Genomic DNA, 14077 nt, shown 5'->3' with positions numbered 1-14077 from the left:
AAATCTAAACTAACAAATGTCAAATATTTTTTTTCGCCGAGATGTCCAGTCAATTTGAGTAACGTTATTGTGTATTCTACGTAATGACGCAGTTTTACGTTATTACATAATGACGTCATCGCGCAATGTCATGTAGCAACTTTTAGCAACAAATCGACCTGCCTCTAGCAACTTCCCCTGAAAGTTAGTTGGCAACACTGCCCCTGGCGGCTCCACACAATCCCCAACCTCGGTGAACAACACAATATAAAACACACAAAAACATACCAATCAAATAATAACAATAAACAAACATTACAATAAAATAAAAAAGTACATATAACATTGTTTACCACTATATCACCACCAATGAATTATAGGATCTCTGTGGATAAAACAATTATTGATTCTTTACAGCCTAGTTATGATCCACTTCTTCCGTTTGCTTCCAGAAAATCCCGATTACACCTCTCACCGCCAGGTGGCAGTAAATATAATCTACTGCTCTCACTTGCAGTCGTTGTGGGTGTGTCTTGGCTCACTGAGTCGCTGTCTTTGATTATCTCCATCTCGGTGACAGCTAATCAGAAACAACAGCAGAGTCGGTGAAAAACCTTGGAGAATTTAGCTTTTAAAGCAATGGAGGAGTACAATTCCGGAGAGGAGGTAGATTGTGCATTAAGCTAGATATATATGTATTATTTCAGACTTTGACCCTGATATCAATCGGCCGAGTTAGCTAGATGAATGGTCAGCTAGCTAGCTAGCTAACGTTAGCATGCACTGCATTGAGGGTGCTGGCTTAGAAAACGTCACTAGCGAGGACATGAGTATTTAAGTAGTCAAATGAAACTAACGATAATATACACCTTGTAAACATTTGTCATGCAAATTATGTCATATTATTGCATGTGGGAAATTGATAAGTTTAGCAGCTAGCTATAATAATAATAAGCCATTTAGCAGGCGCTTTTATCCAAAGTGACTTACAGTCATGTGCGCATACATTTTTACGTATGGGTGATCCCGGGGATCGAACCCACTACCCTGGCGTTACAAGCGCCATGCTCTTCCAATTGAGCTACAGAGGACCATCTAGCTGGGTGTGGTCCAATCATTGAGACTGGGCTGGGCAGGACTTGATTAGTAGCGCGCGAGCATCTGTCAACATTCAGCATAGGCATATCTACAGTATAATGCAGCTGAAGTAACCCGGTGTGTACAGTCATAGAAAAAAGGGTTATTCGGCTGTCCCCATAGGATAACTATTTTTGGTTCCAGGTTGAACTCTTTTGGGTTCCATGTGTAATCTATAGGGACAGCCGAATAACCGTTTAGGTTCTAGATAGCACCTTTTTTTCTAAGAGTGTATATATGTATCGTTGAATCTACTTAGCTAGAAATCTTCCAGAAATCACTACCCTGTTTATACAGCAGCAGGCTGCAATACCCATAATCTCAGTGCAAGTTATTCTGAAGATCCTATCAACAGTTAGCTATGAGTTTATTGTAGCAGCCCTTCCTCCCGGGGCTTGCCTGAAAGCCTTTGATATCCAGTCTTGACAGCTATAGTGTTGACTAAGATCTCACAGAGTGGACTGGCTGTCTGTCTGTGTACCCTGATTTGTTGTGCAAGTAGCCAGGAGAAACTAGGTCAGCTCCAGCTCCTTTTGTGTGAATGAATGCCCAACAGCACAAGCTTTTGTTTTGAGTTATATCATAACAAAGTAATCCCCTCTTGTTTTCATGTTAAATGTTTTTCATAATTGCTATTTTTATATATTTTTGATATCGTTTGGAATCACAGGTGTCCTTCAACGCAGATGAGGCCAGTGTCTCTGTTAAAGAGGTAAGGGGATCTTTGAAACATGTTTCTCAACAGTCTTATTTCTTGGTAGGTAAAGATGATCAAAACCACTGTGATTATCCCTTCATAGCTGCTTGACTGTGTTGTTTCCCTTGCTGACTGTCTGGTGTCGTTGTCTCAGTGTATCGAAGGTATCATTGGAGGAATAGACTACAACCAGAACAAAGTGAACCAGTGGACTGCCAGCATCGTGGAGCACTCTCTCACCCAGCTGGTCAAGCAAGGGAGACCATTCAAGTTCATAGGTATGATGCTAAATGACTTAAATGTAAATTATATAATGATGATATAACACAAGGAAGCTATGGTATTACAAGAGTCAGTAAAAAATTAGTCACATCGAAGTGGTGAGAGAACATAGATGCACTAAAAGTTGAAGTTGTTGTTATCCATTAGAAGAAGGCTTCTCTACTCCACCCTTAACAAGCTGGATGATGGGCCCTGTGCGTGCTCCCGGTCGCAAAGGGCTGTATAAAAGCTTTATAATAGCAGTATGATAGCTGTATGACAGTGGTATGAAAGCTGAATGATAGAGGATAATATCTGTATGACAGCTGTATGATAGCCTTTTGTGACCAGGAGCAAGGCCCTGTGCATGACAGAATGCTTACAGCAGGAAATGTATCTTCAACATTGTCTTGTGTTCCAGTGAACTGTGCCATCATGCAGAAGAGTGGTGCTGGTCTCCACACGGCTAACTCCTGCTACTGGGACACTGCTACTGATGGTGAGAGAGAGGAAAACCCCACGCATACTGTACTAACCTTTGAACAGGCATTTGCTTTTGTTGTGCTGATGAACAGGGTATTATATTTTGGCTTATTCAGAAGGGTGCAACAAAGTAGAGCCCGACCGATATTGGCTTATTAGCGCTATATCTGTATAGGCGATAATTCCACCGATAACCGATATTTAATAAATAGGATGAAAAAAGGGAATCTCATTCTTATCTGAACACTTGAGTCCATTCTCATGATGTTTCATTTAGGGCTGGCCCCGACTGAAAAAAATCTTGGTTGACCAAGAGTCGTCTGTTCTTTTGACCAATCGATTGGTCAACATTTTAAAACGTGTATTTTTCCATATAGAGTTTCAATCAAATCAATATGTGTTTTAATGAAATCAACTATATGCACTGAGCTTGTCTGATGCTTTAAGCGAACTGTTTGATGTCCACCACAGAACATCAGTGTGTACAGCGCTGTCTGTGTTGCTGAAGCTGCAACATAATTACAGCCATTTCTGACTGAAAGGTGATGTTGCCAAAATCCCTAATTTGTTTAGGAAAAACATTCCCTATTCCCTCAACCCTTGCTCTCTTTACATGACACATGTATGCTTATGCACATAGCAACATGGTCTAGGAAAATGCGCCAATTTAACAGCGCACTGATGTGTTTCAGAACCACAGACAGCGACCACTATCCAACGCAGCAGAAAGCGCCCTTGTTATAAAATATTATAATTGTTATTTGTGTTGTACCGTTGTTGTTACATAATATTACCATATTACATTTTCAGTAGCACGTCTTAGACCGATGGACTGTGCCATCCCAACGGCCTCCACAGTGGATCAGTCCACTCAGACAGGAGCCAATCAGTCTTGTACACCATGATTATTATTTTAATTTTTTATTGCTACTGCTCGACTAAAGAAATCTCAGTCGACCAACAGCCTATCGACCAAACAATCGACCAGTCGACTAAATGGGTTCAGCCCTAGTTTCATTATTGTGTCATTTTCCCACTGTAAAATAGTATGTCGGCAGATATATTGGTACGTTTTCTCCCCCCCAAAATCGGAATTGGTATTGGACCCAAAAAAAACATATAGGTCGGGCTCTAATAGAGAGGTATTGTATTGGACTTACATGATTCCCTGTGATTTTCTGAGAACAGGAATCTGGTCATGCTCTGTTTCTATCTGTATATGTTTTGAAACGTTGCTCTCCACTGAAGAAGCCACATGTGTTGGACAGTATTTTGTGTGTCCAAATTGGTTCTGATGTTGTGTTCCCTCTGATTGGTTGAGATCTAGTGGGTTGACCTGATTGGTCTTTGTGGTGTCCTCCCACAGGAAGCTGCACGGTCAGGTGGGAGAACCGCACCATGTACTGTGTGGTGAGTGTTTTCGCCGTGGCCGTGACCTGTTAACGTGGGGCCCTCTGTTCCCCTTCCCACAATCCCCCTTTCTCGCACTGAGCTGAACACAACCTGGCATGCACCAGCACCACCAAACCTTGAAGATCCTATGCTGATTACCCATACAAATAAATGTCTGTTGTACAACAACACCCACAAACTTTGACCACTCCCAATGGGAACCATAGGATGGGAATTCAGTGATGTTGCAATATGTGGTGGATGCATAGTGTTGTCTGTGTGCAAATGTAAATATAGACCAGTAGTTATAGAGATATGCTCAGCATGGACTTAGGAAATGGAACTACCCACACTGGTAAAGATTCTGGGCGGCAGGTAGCTTAGTGGTTAAGAGCATTGTGCCAGTAACCGAAAGGTCGCTGGTTCTAATCCCCGAGCCGACTAGGTGAAACATCTGTCGATGTGCCTTGAGCAAGGCACTTAACCCTAATTGCTCCTGTAAGTCGCTCTGGATAAGAGCGTCTGCTAAATGACTAAAAAATAAATAATAATTACAGAACATCTTCATGGAATAATAGTATTAACTAAATCAATACATCCCAATTACAGTTTCAATAGTGTGTCGTACCACTATCACAAAAAATAAAATCGGAGTCTCATAGCAGAGAGATCAGGTTCAATACATTCCTAACAGAGTGCAGAGAGAGACATATTGGAGTTTCCATTGGAGCATTGTAGGTTTATGACAGTGTACCTTTTATTTAAGAATATGTGTAAGACCATTTGTATTTATTCGAATACCATTCCCTCTAGATTGTTGAAGTTGTAGCTGTCCTGCATGTTGTATCACATTCCATCTAGATTGTTGAAGTTGTAGCTGTCCTGCATGTTGTATCACATTCCCTCTATATTGTTGAAGTTGTAGCTGTCCTGCATGTTGTATCACATTCCCTCTAGATTGTTGAAGTTGTAGCTGTCCTGCATGTTGTATCACATTGCCTCTAGATTGTTGAATTTGTAGCTGTCCTGCATGTTGTATCACATTCCCTCTAGATTGTTGAAGTTGTAGCTGTCCTGCATGTTGTATCACATTTACCTCACTAACCCTTATATCATTTGTGATATTAAATTGACTGAAAATGCTTTTTGTTTCAACTACTCATGACACTATAAGTATGACTTGTGACTGATGTGTTTGTCCATTGACCTTTCATTCATTAAATGTATTATTTAACTAACGTCACATGATTTCCTGGTGTTTATTTGAGATGTCTCACCAGTAAAGCAGGTTGACAGAATAGCTAGTGAGGTTTAGGATGGGGTGAAACAAGCTGCTGGTTTCTTACCTTGCACACATTCCTGGGGGTTGTGGTAGTTGAGGTAGTAGTTACGTTAGACAATTTGTAACAACAAAAGGTAATTCTACAATACAAGTCAAAAGTTTGGACACACCAACTCATTCAAGGGTTTTTCTTTATTTTTACAATTTTCTACATTGTAGAATATAAGTGAAGACATCAAAACGATGAAATAACATATGGAATCATGTAGTAACTAAAAAAGTGTTAAACAAATCAAAATATATTTTATATTTGAGATTCTTCAAATAGCCACCCTTTGCCTTGATGACAGATTTGCACACTTGGCATTCTCTCAACCAACTTCACCTGGAATGCTTTTCCAACAGTCTTGAAGGAGTTCCCATATATGCTGAGCACTTGTTAGCTGCTTTTCCTTCACTCTGCGGTCCGACTCATCCCAAACCATCTCAATTTGGTTGAGGTCGGGGGATTTTGGAGGCCAGGTTATCTGGTGCAGCACTCCATCACTCTCCTTCTTGGTAAAATAGCACTTAACCAGCCTGGAGGTGTGTTGGGTCATTGTCCTGTTGAAAAACAAATGATAGTCCCACTAAGTCCAAACCAGATGGGATGGCATATCGCTGCAGAATGCTGTGGTAGCCATGCTGGTTAAGTGTGCCTTGAATTCTAAATAAATCAGTGTCACCAGCAAAGCACCTCCACACCATAACACCTCCTCCTCCATGCTCCATGCTTTACGTTGGGAACTACACATGCAGAGATCTTCCGTTCACCCACACCGCGTCTCACAAAGCCACAGCGGTTGGAACCAACTTTTACTTTTACTTCACCAGTCTAATGTCCATTGCTTTTGTTTCTTGGCCCAAGCAGGTCTCTTCTTATTATTGGTGTCCTTTAGTAGTGGTTTCTTTGCAGCGATTCAACCATGAAGGCCTGATTCACACATTCCCCTCTGAACAGTTGATGTTGAGATGTGTCTGTGACTTGAACTCTGTTAAGCATTTATTTGGGCTGCAATTTCTGAGGCTGGTAACTCTAATGAACTTATCCTCTGCAGCAGAGGTAACTCTGGGTCTTCCATTCCTGTGGCGGTCCTCACGAGAGCCAGTTTTATCATAGCGCTTGATGGTTTCTGCGACTGAACTTGAAGAAACGTTCAAAGTTCTTGAAATGTTCCATATTGACTGACCTTCATGTTTTAAAGTAATGATGGACTGTCGTTTCTCTTTGCTTATTTGAGCTGCCATAATATGGACTTGGTATTTTACCAAATAGGGCTACAGTGGGGAAAAAAAGTATTTAGTCAGCCACCAATTGTGCAAGTTCTCCCACTTAAAAAGATGAGAGAGGCCTGTAATTTTCATCATAGGTACACGTCAACTATGACAGACAAATTGAGAATTTTTTACCAGAAAATCACATTGTAGGATTTTTTATGAATTTGTTTGCAAATTATGGTGGAAAATAAGTATTTGGTCACCTACAAACAAGCAAGATTTCTGGCTCTCACAGACCTGTAACTTCTTCTTTAAGAGGCTCCTCTGTCTTCCACTTGTTACCTGTATTAATGGCACCTGTTTGAACTTGTTATCAGTATAAAAGACACCTGTCCACAACCTCAAACAGTCACACTCCAAACTCCACTATGGCCAAGACCAAAGAGCTGTCAAAGGACACCAGAAACAAAATTGTAGACCTGCACCAGGCTGGGAAGACTGAATCTGCAATAGGTAAGCAGCTTGGTTTGAAGAAATCAACTGTGGGGAGCAATTATTAGGAAATGGAAGACATACAAGACCACTGATAATCTCCCCTCGATCTGGGGCTCCACGCAAGATCTCACCCCGTGGGGTCAAAATGATCACAAGCAAAAATCCCAGAACCACAGGGGGACCTAGTGAATGACCTGCAGAGAGCTGGGACCAAAGTAACAAAGCCTACCATCAGTAACACACTACACCGCCAGGGACTCAAATCCTGCAGTGCCAGACGTGTCCCCCTGCTTAAGCCAGTACATGTCCAGGCCCGTCTGAAGTTTGCTAGAGTGCATTTGGATGATCCAGAAGAGGATTGGGAGAATGTCATATGGTCAGATGAAACCAAAATAGAACTTTTTGGTAAAAACTCAACTCTTCGTGTTTGGGAGGACAAAGAATGCTGAGTTGCATCCAAAGAACACCATACCTACTGTGAAGCATGGGGGTGGAAACATCATGCTTTGGGGCTGTTTTTCTGCAAAGGGACCAGGACGACTGATCCGTGTAAAGGAAAGAATGAATGGGGCCATGTATCGTGAGATTTTGAGTGCAAACCTCCTTCCGTCAGCAAGGGCATTGAAGATGAAACGTGGCTGGGTCTTTCAGCATGACAATGATCCCAAACACACCGCCCGGGCAACGAAGGAGTGGCTTCGTAAGAAGCATTTCAAGGTCCTGGAGTGGCCTAGCCAGTCTCCAGATCTCAACCCCATAGAAAATCTTTGGAGGAGTTGAAAGTCCGTGTTGCCCAGCGACAGCCCCAAAACATCACTGCTCTAGAGGAGATCTGCATGGAGGAATGGGCCAAAATACCAGCAACAGTGTGTGAAAACCTTGTGAAGACTTACGGAAAACGTTTGACCAGTGTCATTGCCAACAAAGGGTATATAACAAAGTATTGAGAAACCTTTGTTATTGACCAAATACTTATTTTCCACCATAATTTGCAAATAAATTCATTAAAAATCCTACAATGTGATTTTCTGGATTTTTTGCACAATTGGTGGCTGACTAAATACTTTTTTCCCCCACTGTATCTTCTGTATACCCCCCCACCTCGTCACAACACAACTGATTGGCTCAAACACATTAAGAAGGAAAGAAATTCCACAAATTAACTTTTTAAGAAGGCACACCTGGTAATTGAAATATATTGAAGCTGGTTGAGAGAATGCCAAGAGTGTGCAAAGCTGTTATCAAGGCAAACGGTAGCTATTTGAAGAATCTCAAATATAAAATATATTTTTATTTGTTTAACACTTTTTTGGTTACTACATGATTCCATGTGTTATTTCATAGTTTTGATGTATTCACTATTATTCTAGAACGTAAAAAGAAAGAAGAAACCTTGAATGAGTAGGTGTGTCCAAACTTTTGACTGGTACTGTATTTGCTGCATTGTTTGTTCTTCTAATCAATTCTATGTACCAGATGGGATTTTAAAATAAGATCAAGAGGAATTAGGATGCTTACTAATCACAGATGTTTAAAATGAGCAACTCTTCTTTAAGCCTTTAATGTCTAAACATACACAGACACACCTCATCTATTAAAACTCACATAACAAGCTTGTCTCAAAGAGTTTATTAATTTTACGTTAAGGCAAATGTTGAGCATGAAAAGAGGCCGACACCTGAGAATCTGTCTGTATAGGTCTGATGAAGAAAGCTATTCTGAGCCTGATGATGAGTGAGGTTATGGCTGGTGAAACTAAAAGTTTACCTCAGAAATCATCTGAAAATTATTGCCTCAGTTGGATGATTGTGGCCCTGTTTTAAGCATTGTTTTGTACCTCACTTGAGGTAATCATTGATTGTAAAAGTGAAAGCTGTTTCTATTCTATTCTGTTCACCAAGCAAAACTTGGCAGATCAATTATTTCAAGGATGGAGAGAAGGAGAAATGGATTTGTAAAGAATTTGATCCCGGCCTAACAAACTAGAGGAATATCCTTGGCTAGATTCCATTCAGAAAACTTGCTACCTCTAATCTGCCCTGATCTGAAAATACTTGATAAGTGAAAGTGAAATGATGAACATTTCAAAGGGAAAGGAGTTTGTAAGGGAGTTGGAAATGAAGGGGTGAAGAAAAGACTGATTCCTACAAGCCGTCAGAATGCTCTCCTTAAGGATTTGTTGTGGGAAATGATACAGTCCCTGTCACTGTTCACACGTCTGCTTACATCAGGGTCACAGCCAAGGCCACAACCAGTGGTGTAAAGTACTTAAGTAAAAATACTTTAAAGTACTACTTAAGTTGTTTTTTTGGGTATCTGTACTTTACTATATATATACTTTTTTGCAAGTTTTACTTTTACTTCACTATATTCCTAAAGAAAATAATGTACTTTTTACTCCATACATTTTCCCTGACACCCAAAAGTACTCGTTACATATTAAGAGCAGGACAGGAAAATTGTCAAATTCACACTTGTCAAGAGAACACCCCTGGTCATCCCTACTGCCTCTGATCTGGCGCACTCACTAAACACAAATGCTTCCTTTGTAAATGATTGAGTGTTGGAGTGTGCCCCTGGCTATCCAATTTTTTTTTGTTTAAATAAGAACATTGTGACGTTTGCTTAATATAAGCAATTTTAAATGATTTATACTTTTACTTTTGATACTTAAGTATATTTTTGCAATTGCATTTACTTTTGATACTTAAGTATATTTAAAACCAAATACTTTGACTTTTACTCAAGTAGTATTTTACTGGGTGACTTTCACTTGAGTCATTTTCTATGAAGGTATCTTTACTTTTACTCAAGTATGATAATTGGGTACTTTTTCCACCACAACATCTTTCTGTCATCCTTTCTGGTCTTGATGGATGAGATTTACACAGTGAGTCGGCTTTGTGTATTGTGCCACTAGGGGTCAGTATAAGTCAGTATATGGAGTCCGACGATGACACAACAATCACTCAATAAGTCACGTATAAATATAAATGTACTTCACATAATGTTTGAATTTCAACTTTAAAATACCACTTTTAATAATCCTATTCTCTGTGAAATTGATTCACAATTTCTGTTTGGCTTCAAATATTGTCTTTTTAATACAAACTATATGGAGCATTCATGTGATACTAAATGTTGTCAAGCCCTGTGCAACTGCATTGCAAAAGAAGAGCTAGTGCAAATAAAGATGCATATCAAATATACAACACACACATTAATACATGTAAGATTCAAGCTAAGCAAAGACACTTTTTACCATTACAAATATTAAACACTTTTCAAATAGATATTGTGCAAGTCTGTGTGTATATTACCATACATAATGAAACACCAGACAGACTCAGAGATATACAACAGCTTCTGCTGACTATTGCCCTTTCAAAGCGTGCTTGAAACATGCTGGAAACGTGCAAAAGCGTGAGACAGTGAGTGGTAAGGCTGAAGCAACCGACTGCAGACGAAAGTCGAGGAGTGAAGTCGGGGGAGGTGCATCTGCTACAGCTGAAAGTCGGACACTGATGTGGTTTTCCAACAGCGAGGCTCAGTACAACATGGCAGTATTGCCATTGTTTATAAAAGTTTTTCTTTGTAATATCAAAATAAACATGTCTCCAACCACCATATCACACACTCACAAACTGTAAATATATGTATGTACTATCAATTGGTGCGAGAGCCTCAAATATCACATTAATTTGTACATATCCACTGTATACATATGAATCGTGGCAAAGTTGCTTCCTGTTTAGTCACGTCTGTGGTCCCGTTCGCGTGGGTCAAACAAAAAGACTCATGATTGGTTGACAAATAGTGCCTCCAACAATGCAGGCGATGGCTGCAAGTTGCAGCTGGTAAGGAGCAACTGCAGAAAATTGAAGTCGACTGCAGTCGAAACTTCATGACCTTTGATCACATGGTTGTTGTAAAGTTCATGCAAGTCGGACAATTCTTATCCCTAAAATGCAACACACTTTGAAAAGTGGTGAAGATGGTCACCGACTTGACAAAAGTGATCCGCTGGAACGCGCCCAGATAGTCCGTTGGTGGCCTTGGTTATATGGTGGGTTCAGTACATCAAGCGCAGCCGGATCAGACAGGAAACCTGAGTGTTGCGTCAGCAGCTGATATTGCACCAATTAGATTCATCACTCTACATTAATATGGCGGTCTATTTAGCCCACCAGGCTCTACACACACTTTCTCTGATGGCTGCCGCACGCAAGCTATGCACTGGTGTTCTTGGTGACATGCTATTGCTGTAACATGCGTTACTCGCCATGCATGTCTGTTTTCTGCTTTCCCACCCGTGTCCACCTGTTTGGTTCTGTTTCCTTCCTGCAGGGGGATTGGTACAGCATACCTTGCTCTCTGCCTGTAATTATTATGATCTTAACAGTATGCATGCTCTGGCAGTGAGCTACCCCAAAGGAGCAGAGCCTCTAACGCCAAGACTAACGTATTGTAATGTTTTCTAATAAATGGTTAAACAAACACGTGGCGTTTCCTGTCTGAAATACAGTTATGTGTTTGTCTGTTTGATGAGAGATGGGTCTCTTTACATGAACACTAGTGCTGGCTTAGAAATCACTGTCGCTCTTGACACAAGCGCATAAAAACACACCACAGAAGCAGCACTCACATCATTGATAAAGCTCTTTTTCAAGGAAGTATAAAAGCAGCGTTGGTCGCAGCCGTAAGAGTAGAGAGTACTAAGGAACAAACCAGTAAACCCAACCCAATATTTACATTATACAACACAAAGCTCTAAAATGAGTATGTGGTGGGTGATGGGTCCAGTTCAGTACATGCACACCCCCATGCCAATGTGAAACACTGTAAATACACTAATTCCCCCAATACTTGGTAAGTTTTGATGAGTAATGTAGTAATGCAACGTATAAGTCCATTGGAAGAGGACTGGCCACCCCTCAGAGCCTAGTTCTTCTCTAGGTTTCTTCCTAGGTTCTTGCCTTTCTAGGGAGTTTTTCCCTAGCCACCGTGCTTCTACATCTGCATTGCTTGCTGTTTGGGGTTTTAAGCTGTATAAGCACTTTGTGACATCTGCTGATGTAAAAAGGGCTTTATAAATACATTTGATTGATTGATTGATTGATTGATTGATTGATGTGAGTGAGTGTGTGTGTGAGTGAATGACTGTATGGACGAGTATTTAGTTCTATGAAATGCGTAACCAAATTAGGAAACCTCATTTGAAAAGCTATTGTGGCAGGCTCACTTCGGACCGATTGAATCTGTCTGAGTGGAGTGATCTGTCCATACCGCCAGGACTTGACCTCCATAGAAAAGGCTGCAGACAGTCACATTCTGGTTGTTGGAAAGTCTGTTCAACACTGAAACATTGATACTATGTCAGTAGTTAAGTCCGTTGCTGAAGAATCACCACATCCAATGATTTGTCTGTAGTTGGTCTGTAATACTGGCTGGGGAGAATAAACTTCACGGACTGCATAAGGACATTCTCACAAGAACTACTTCCTCAGCATCACTAACCTCATCCCCTGGCTAAATTCAGAGAGAGCCAGCTGGTGGACCATATCATACATTGCCTGTTCTTCCACTAACGGTGAAGCTGTCAACACAGCAATGTTCAACTGTAGTCTCTCTCCATGGCAAGAGGACACTGCCTTTGCAGCATTGGTCAGGGGAGTAAGGGGTTACAGTTAGGGGGTTTGGTAACAGAACTGGGGGTTAAGGGTGCAACAGAATGATAGCATTCAAGTTATTTGGTTAGGGACATACAGTAGAATAAGGTTATGGGTATGGGGTTAAGATCATAGGGTTCAGTGTATGGTTCAGATTATGGTTCAGGTTATGGTTCAGTGTATGGTTCAGAGTATGGTTCAGTGTATGGTTCAGAGTATGGTTCAGGTTATGGTTCAGTGTATGGTTCAGTGTATGGTTCAGAGTATGGTTCAGTGTATGGTTCAGATTACGGTTCAGAGTATGGTTCAGTGTATGGTTCAGTGTATGGTTCAGTGTATGGTTCAGGTTATGGTTCAGTGTATGGTTCAGTGTATGGTTCAGTGTATGGTTCAGAGTATGGTTCAGTGTATGGTTCAGATTACGGTTCAGAGTATGGTTCAGTGTATGGTTCAGTGTATGGTTCAGTGTATGGTTCAGGTTATGGTTCAGTGTATGGTTCAGTGTATGGTTCAGTGTATGGTTCAGAGTATGGTTCAGTGTATGGTTCAGATTACGGTTCAGAGTATGGTTCAGTGTATGGTTCAGTGTATGGTTCAGTGTATGGTTCAGGTTATGGTTCAGTGTATGGTTCAGTGTATGGTTCAGTGTATGGTTCAGAGTATGGTTCAGTGTATGGTTCAGATTACGGTTCAGAGTATGGTTCAGAGTATGGTTCAGTGTATGGTTCAGAGTATGGTTCAGGTTATGGTTCAGTGTATGGTTCAGTGTATGGTTCAGTGTATGGTTCAGAGTATGGTTCAGTGTATGGTTCAGATTACGGTTCAGAGTATGGTTCAGTGTATGGTTCAGTGTATGGTTCAGGTTATGGTTCAGTGTATGGTTCAGATTACGGTTCAGAGTATGGTTCAGTGTATGGTTCAGTGTATGGTTCAGAGTATGGTTCAGGTTATGGTTCAGTGTATGGTTCAGAGTATGGTTCAGTGTATGGTTCAGAGTATGGTTCAGTGTATGGTTCAGATTACGGTTCAGATTATGGTTCAGAGTAGGGTTGCAAAATTCCGGTAACTTTCCCAAAATTCCCTGTTTTTCCAGAAGTCCTGGTTGGAAGATTCCTGCAATTCTAAGGGAATAAGCAGGAAATAGGGTATTCCTCCAACCAGGATTTCTGGAAAAACAGGGAATTTTGGGAAAGTTACCGGAATTTTGCAACCCTAGTTCAGTGTAAATTTAACTGAAAGGGCAGAGGGGTTCATATGGCACTTAAAGGATTACAGAAGGCGACAGTACAGCAAATGTTGCTCTCTGCGTCCACCTTCCTCTGAATGGCACATAACTAGGACCAGGAGTATTTCCAGACCACATGACCTGAACAGGAAAACCTCTTCCTGGTACAGTCACAAGTTTAGGAAAACTCCTGACCCTAT

General features: G+C 40.9%; 1 protein-coding gene across 1 annotated transcript; it reads left to right on the top strand.

The window, feature by feature from the left end:
* The first annotated feature begins 513 nt into the window (after nucleotides 1–513).
* LOC121536500 (dynein light chain Tctex-type 3) lies at nucleotides 514–5192 on the top strand. The gene is made up of 5 exons (XM_041843825.2): nucleotides 514–645; nucleotides 1787–1828; nucleotides 1968–2091; nucleotides 2496–2573; nucleotides 3924–5192. The coding sequence occupies exons 1-5, from the start codon at nucleotides 619–621 to the stop codon at nucleotides 3998–4000; spliced, it is 348 nt and encodes a 115-aa protein (XP_041699759.1). The 5' UTR covers nucleotides 514–618; the 3' UTR covers nucleotides 4001–5192.
* Nucleotides 5193–14077: the final 8885 nt, after the last annotated feature.

This window comes from Coregonus clupeaformis, chromosome 23 (assembly GCF_020615455.1).
Source record: "Coregonus clupeaformis isolate EN_2021a chromosome 23, ASM2061545v1, whole genome shotgun sequence".
NCBI lineage: Eukaryota > Metazoa > Chordata > Actinopteri > Salmoniformes > Salmonidae > Coregonus > Coregonus clupeaformis.
This window is presented reverse-complemented; position numbering and strand designations above follow the sequence as displayed.

Coding starts and splice junctions, on each gene's coding strand:
- LOC121536500 (XM_041843825.2), top strand. CDS start 619: ATGGAGGAGTACAATTCCGGAGAGGAG. Junction 646..1,786: donor AGTACAATTCCGGAGAGGAG/GTAGATTGTGCA, acceptor TTGGAATCACAG/GTGTCCTTCAACGCAGATGA. Junction 1,829..1,967: donor CCAGTGTCTCTGTTAAAGAG/GTAAGGGGATCT, acceptor TCGTTGTCTCAG/TGTATCGAAGGTATCATTGG.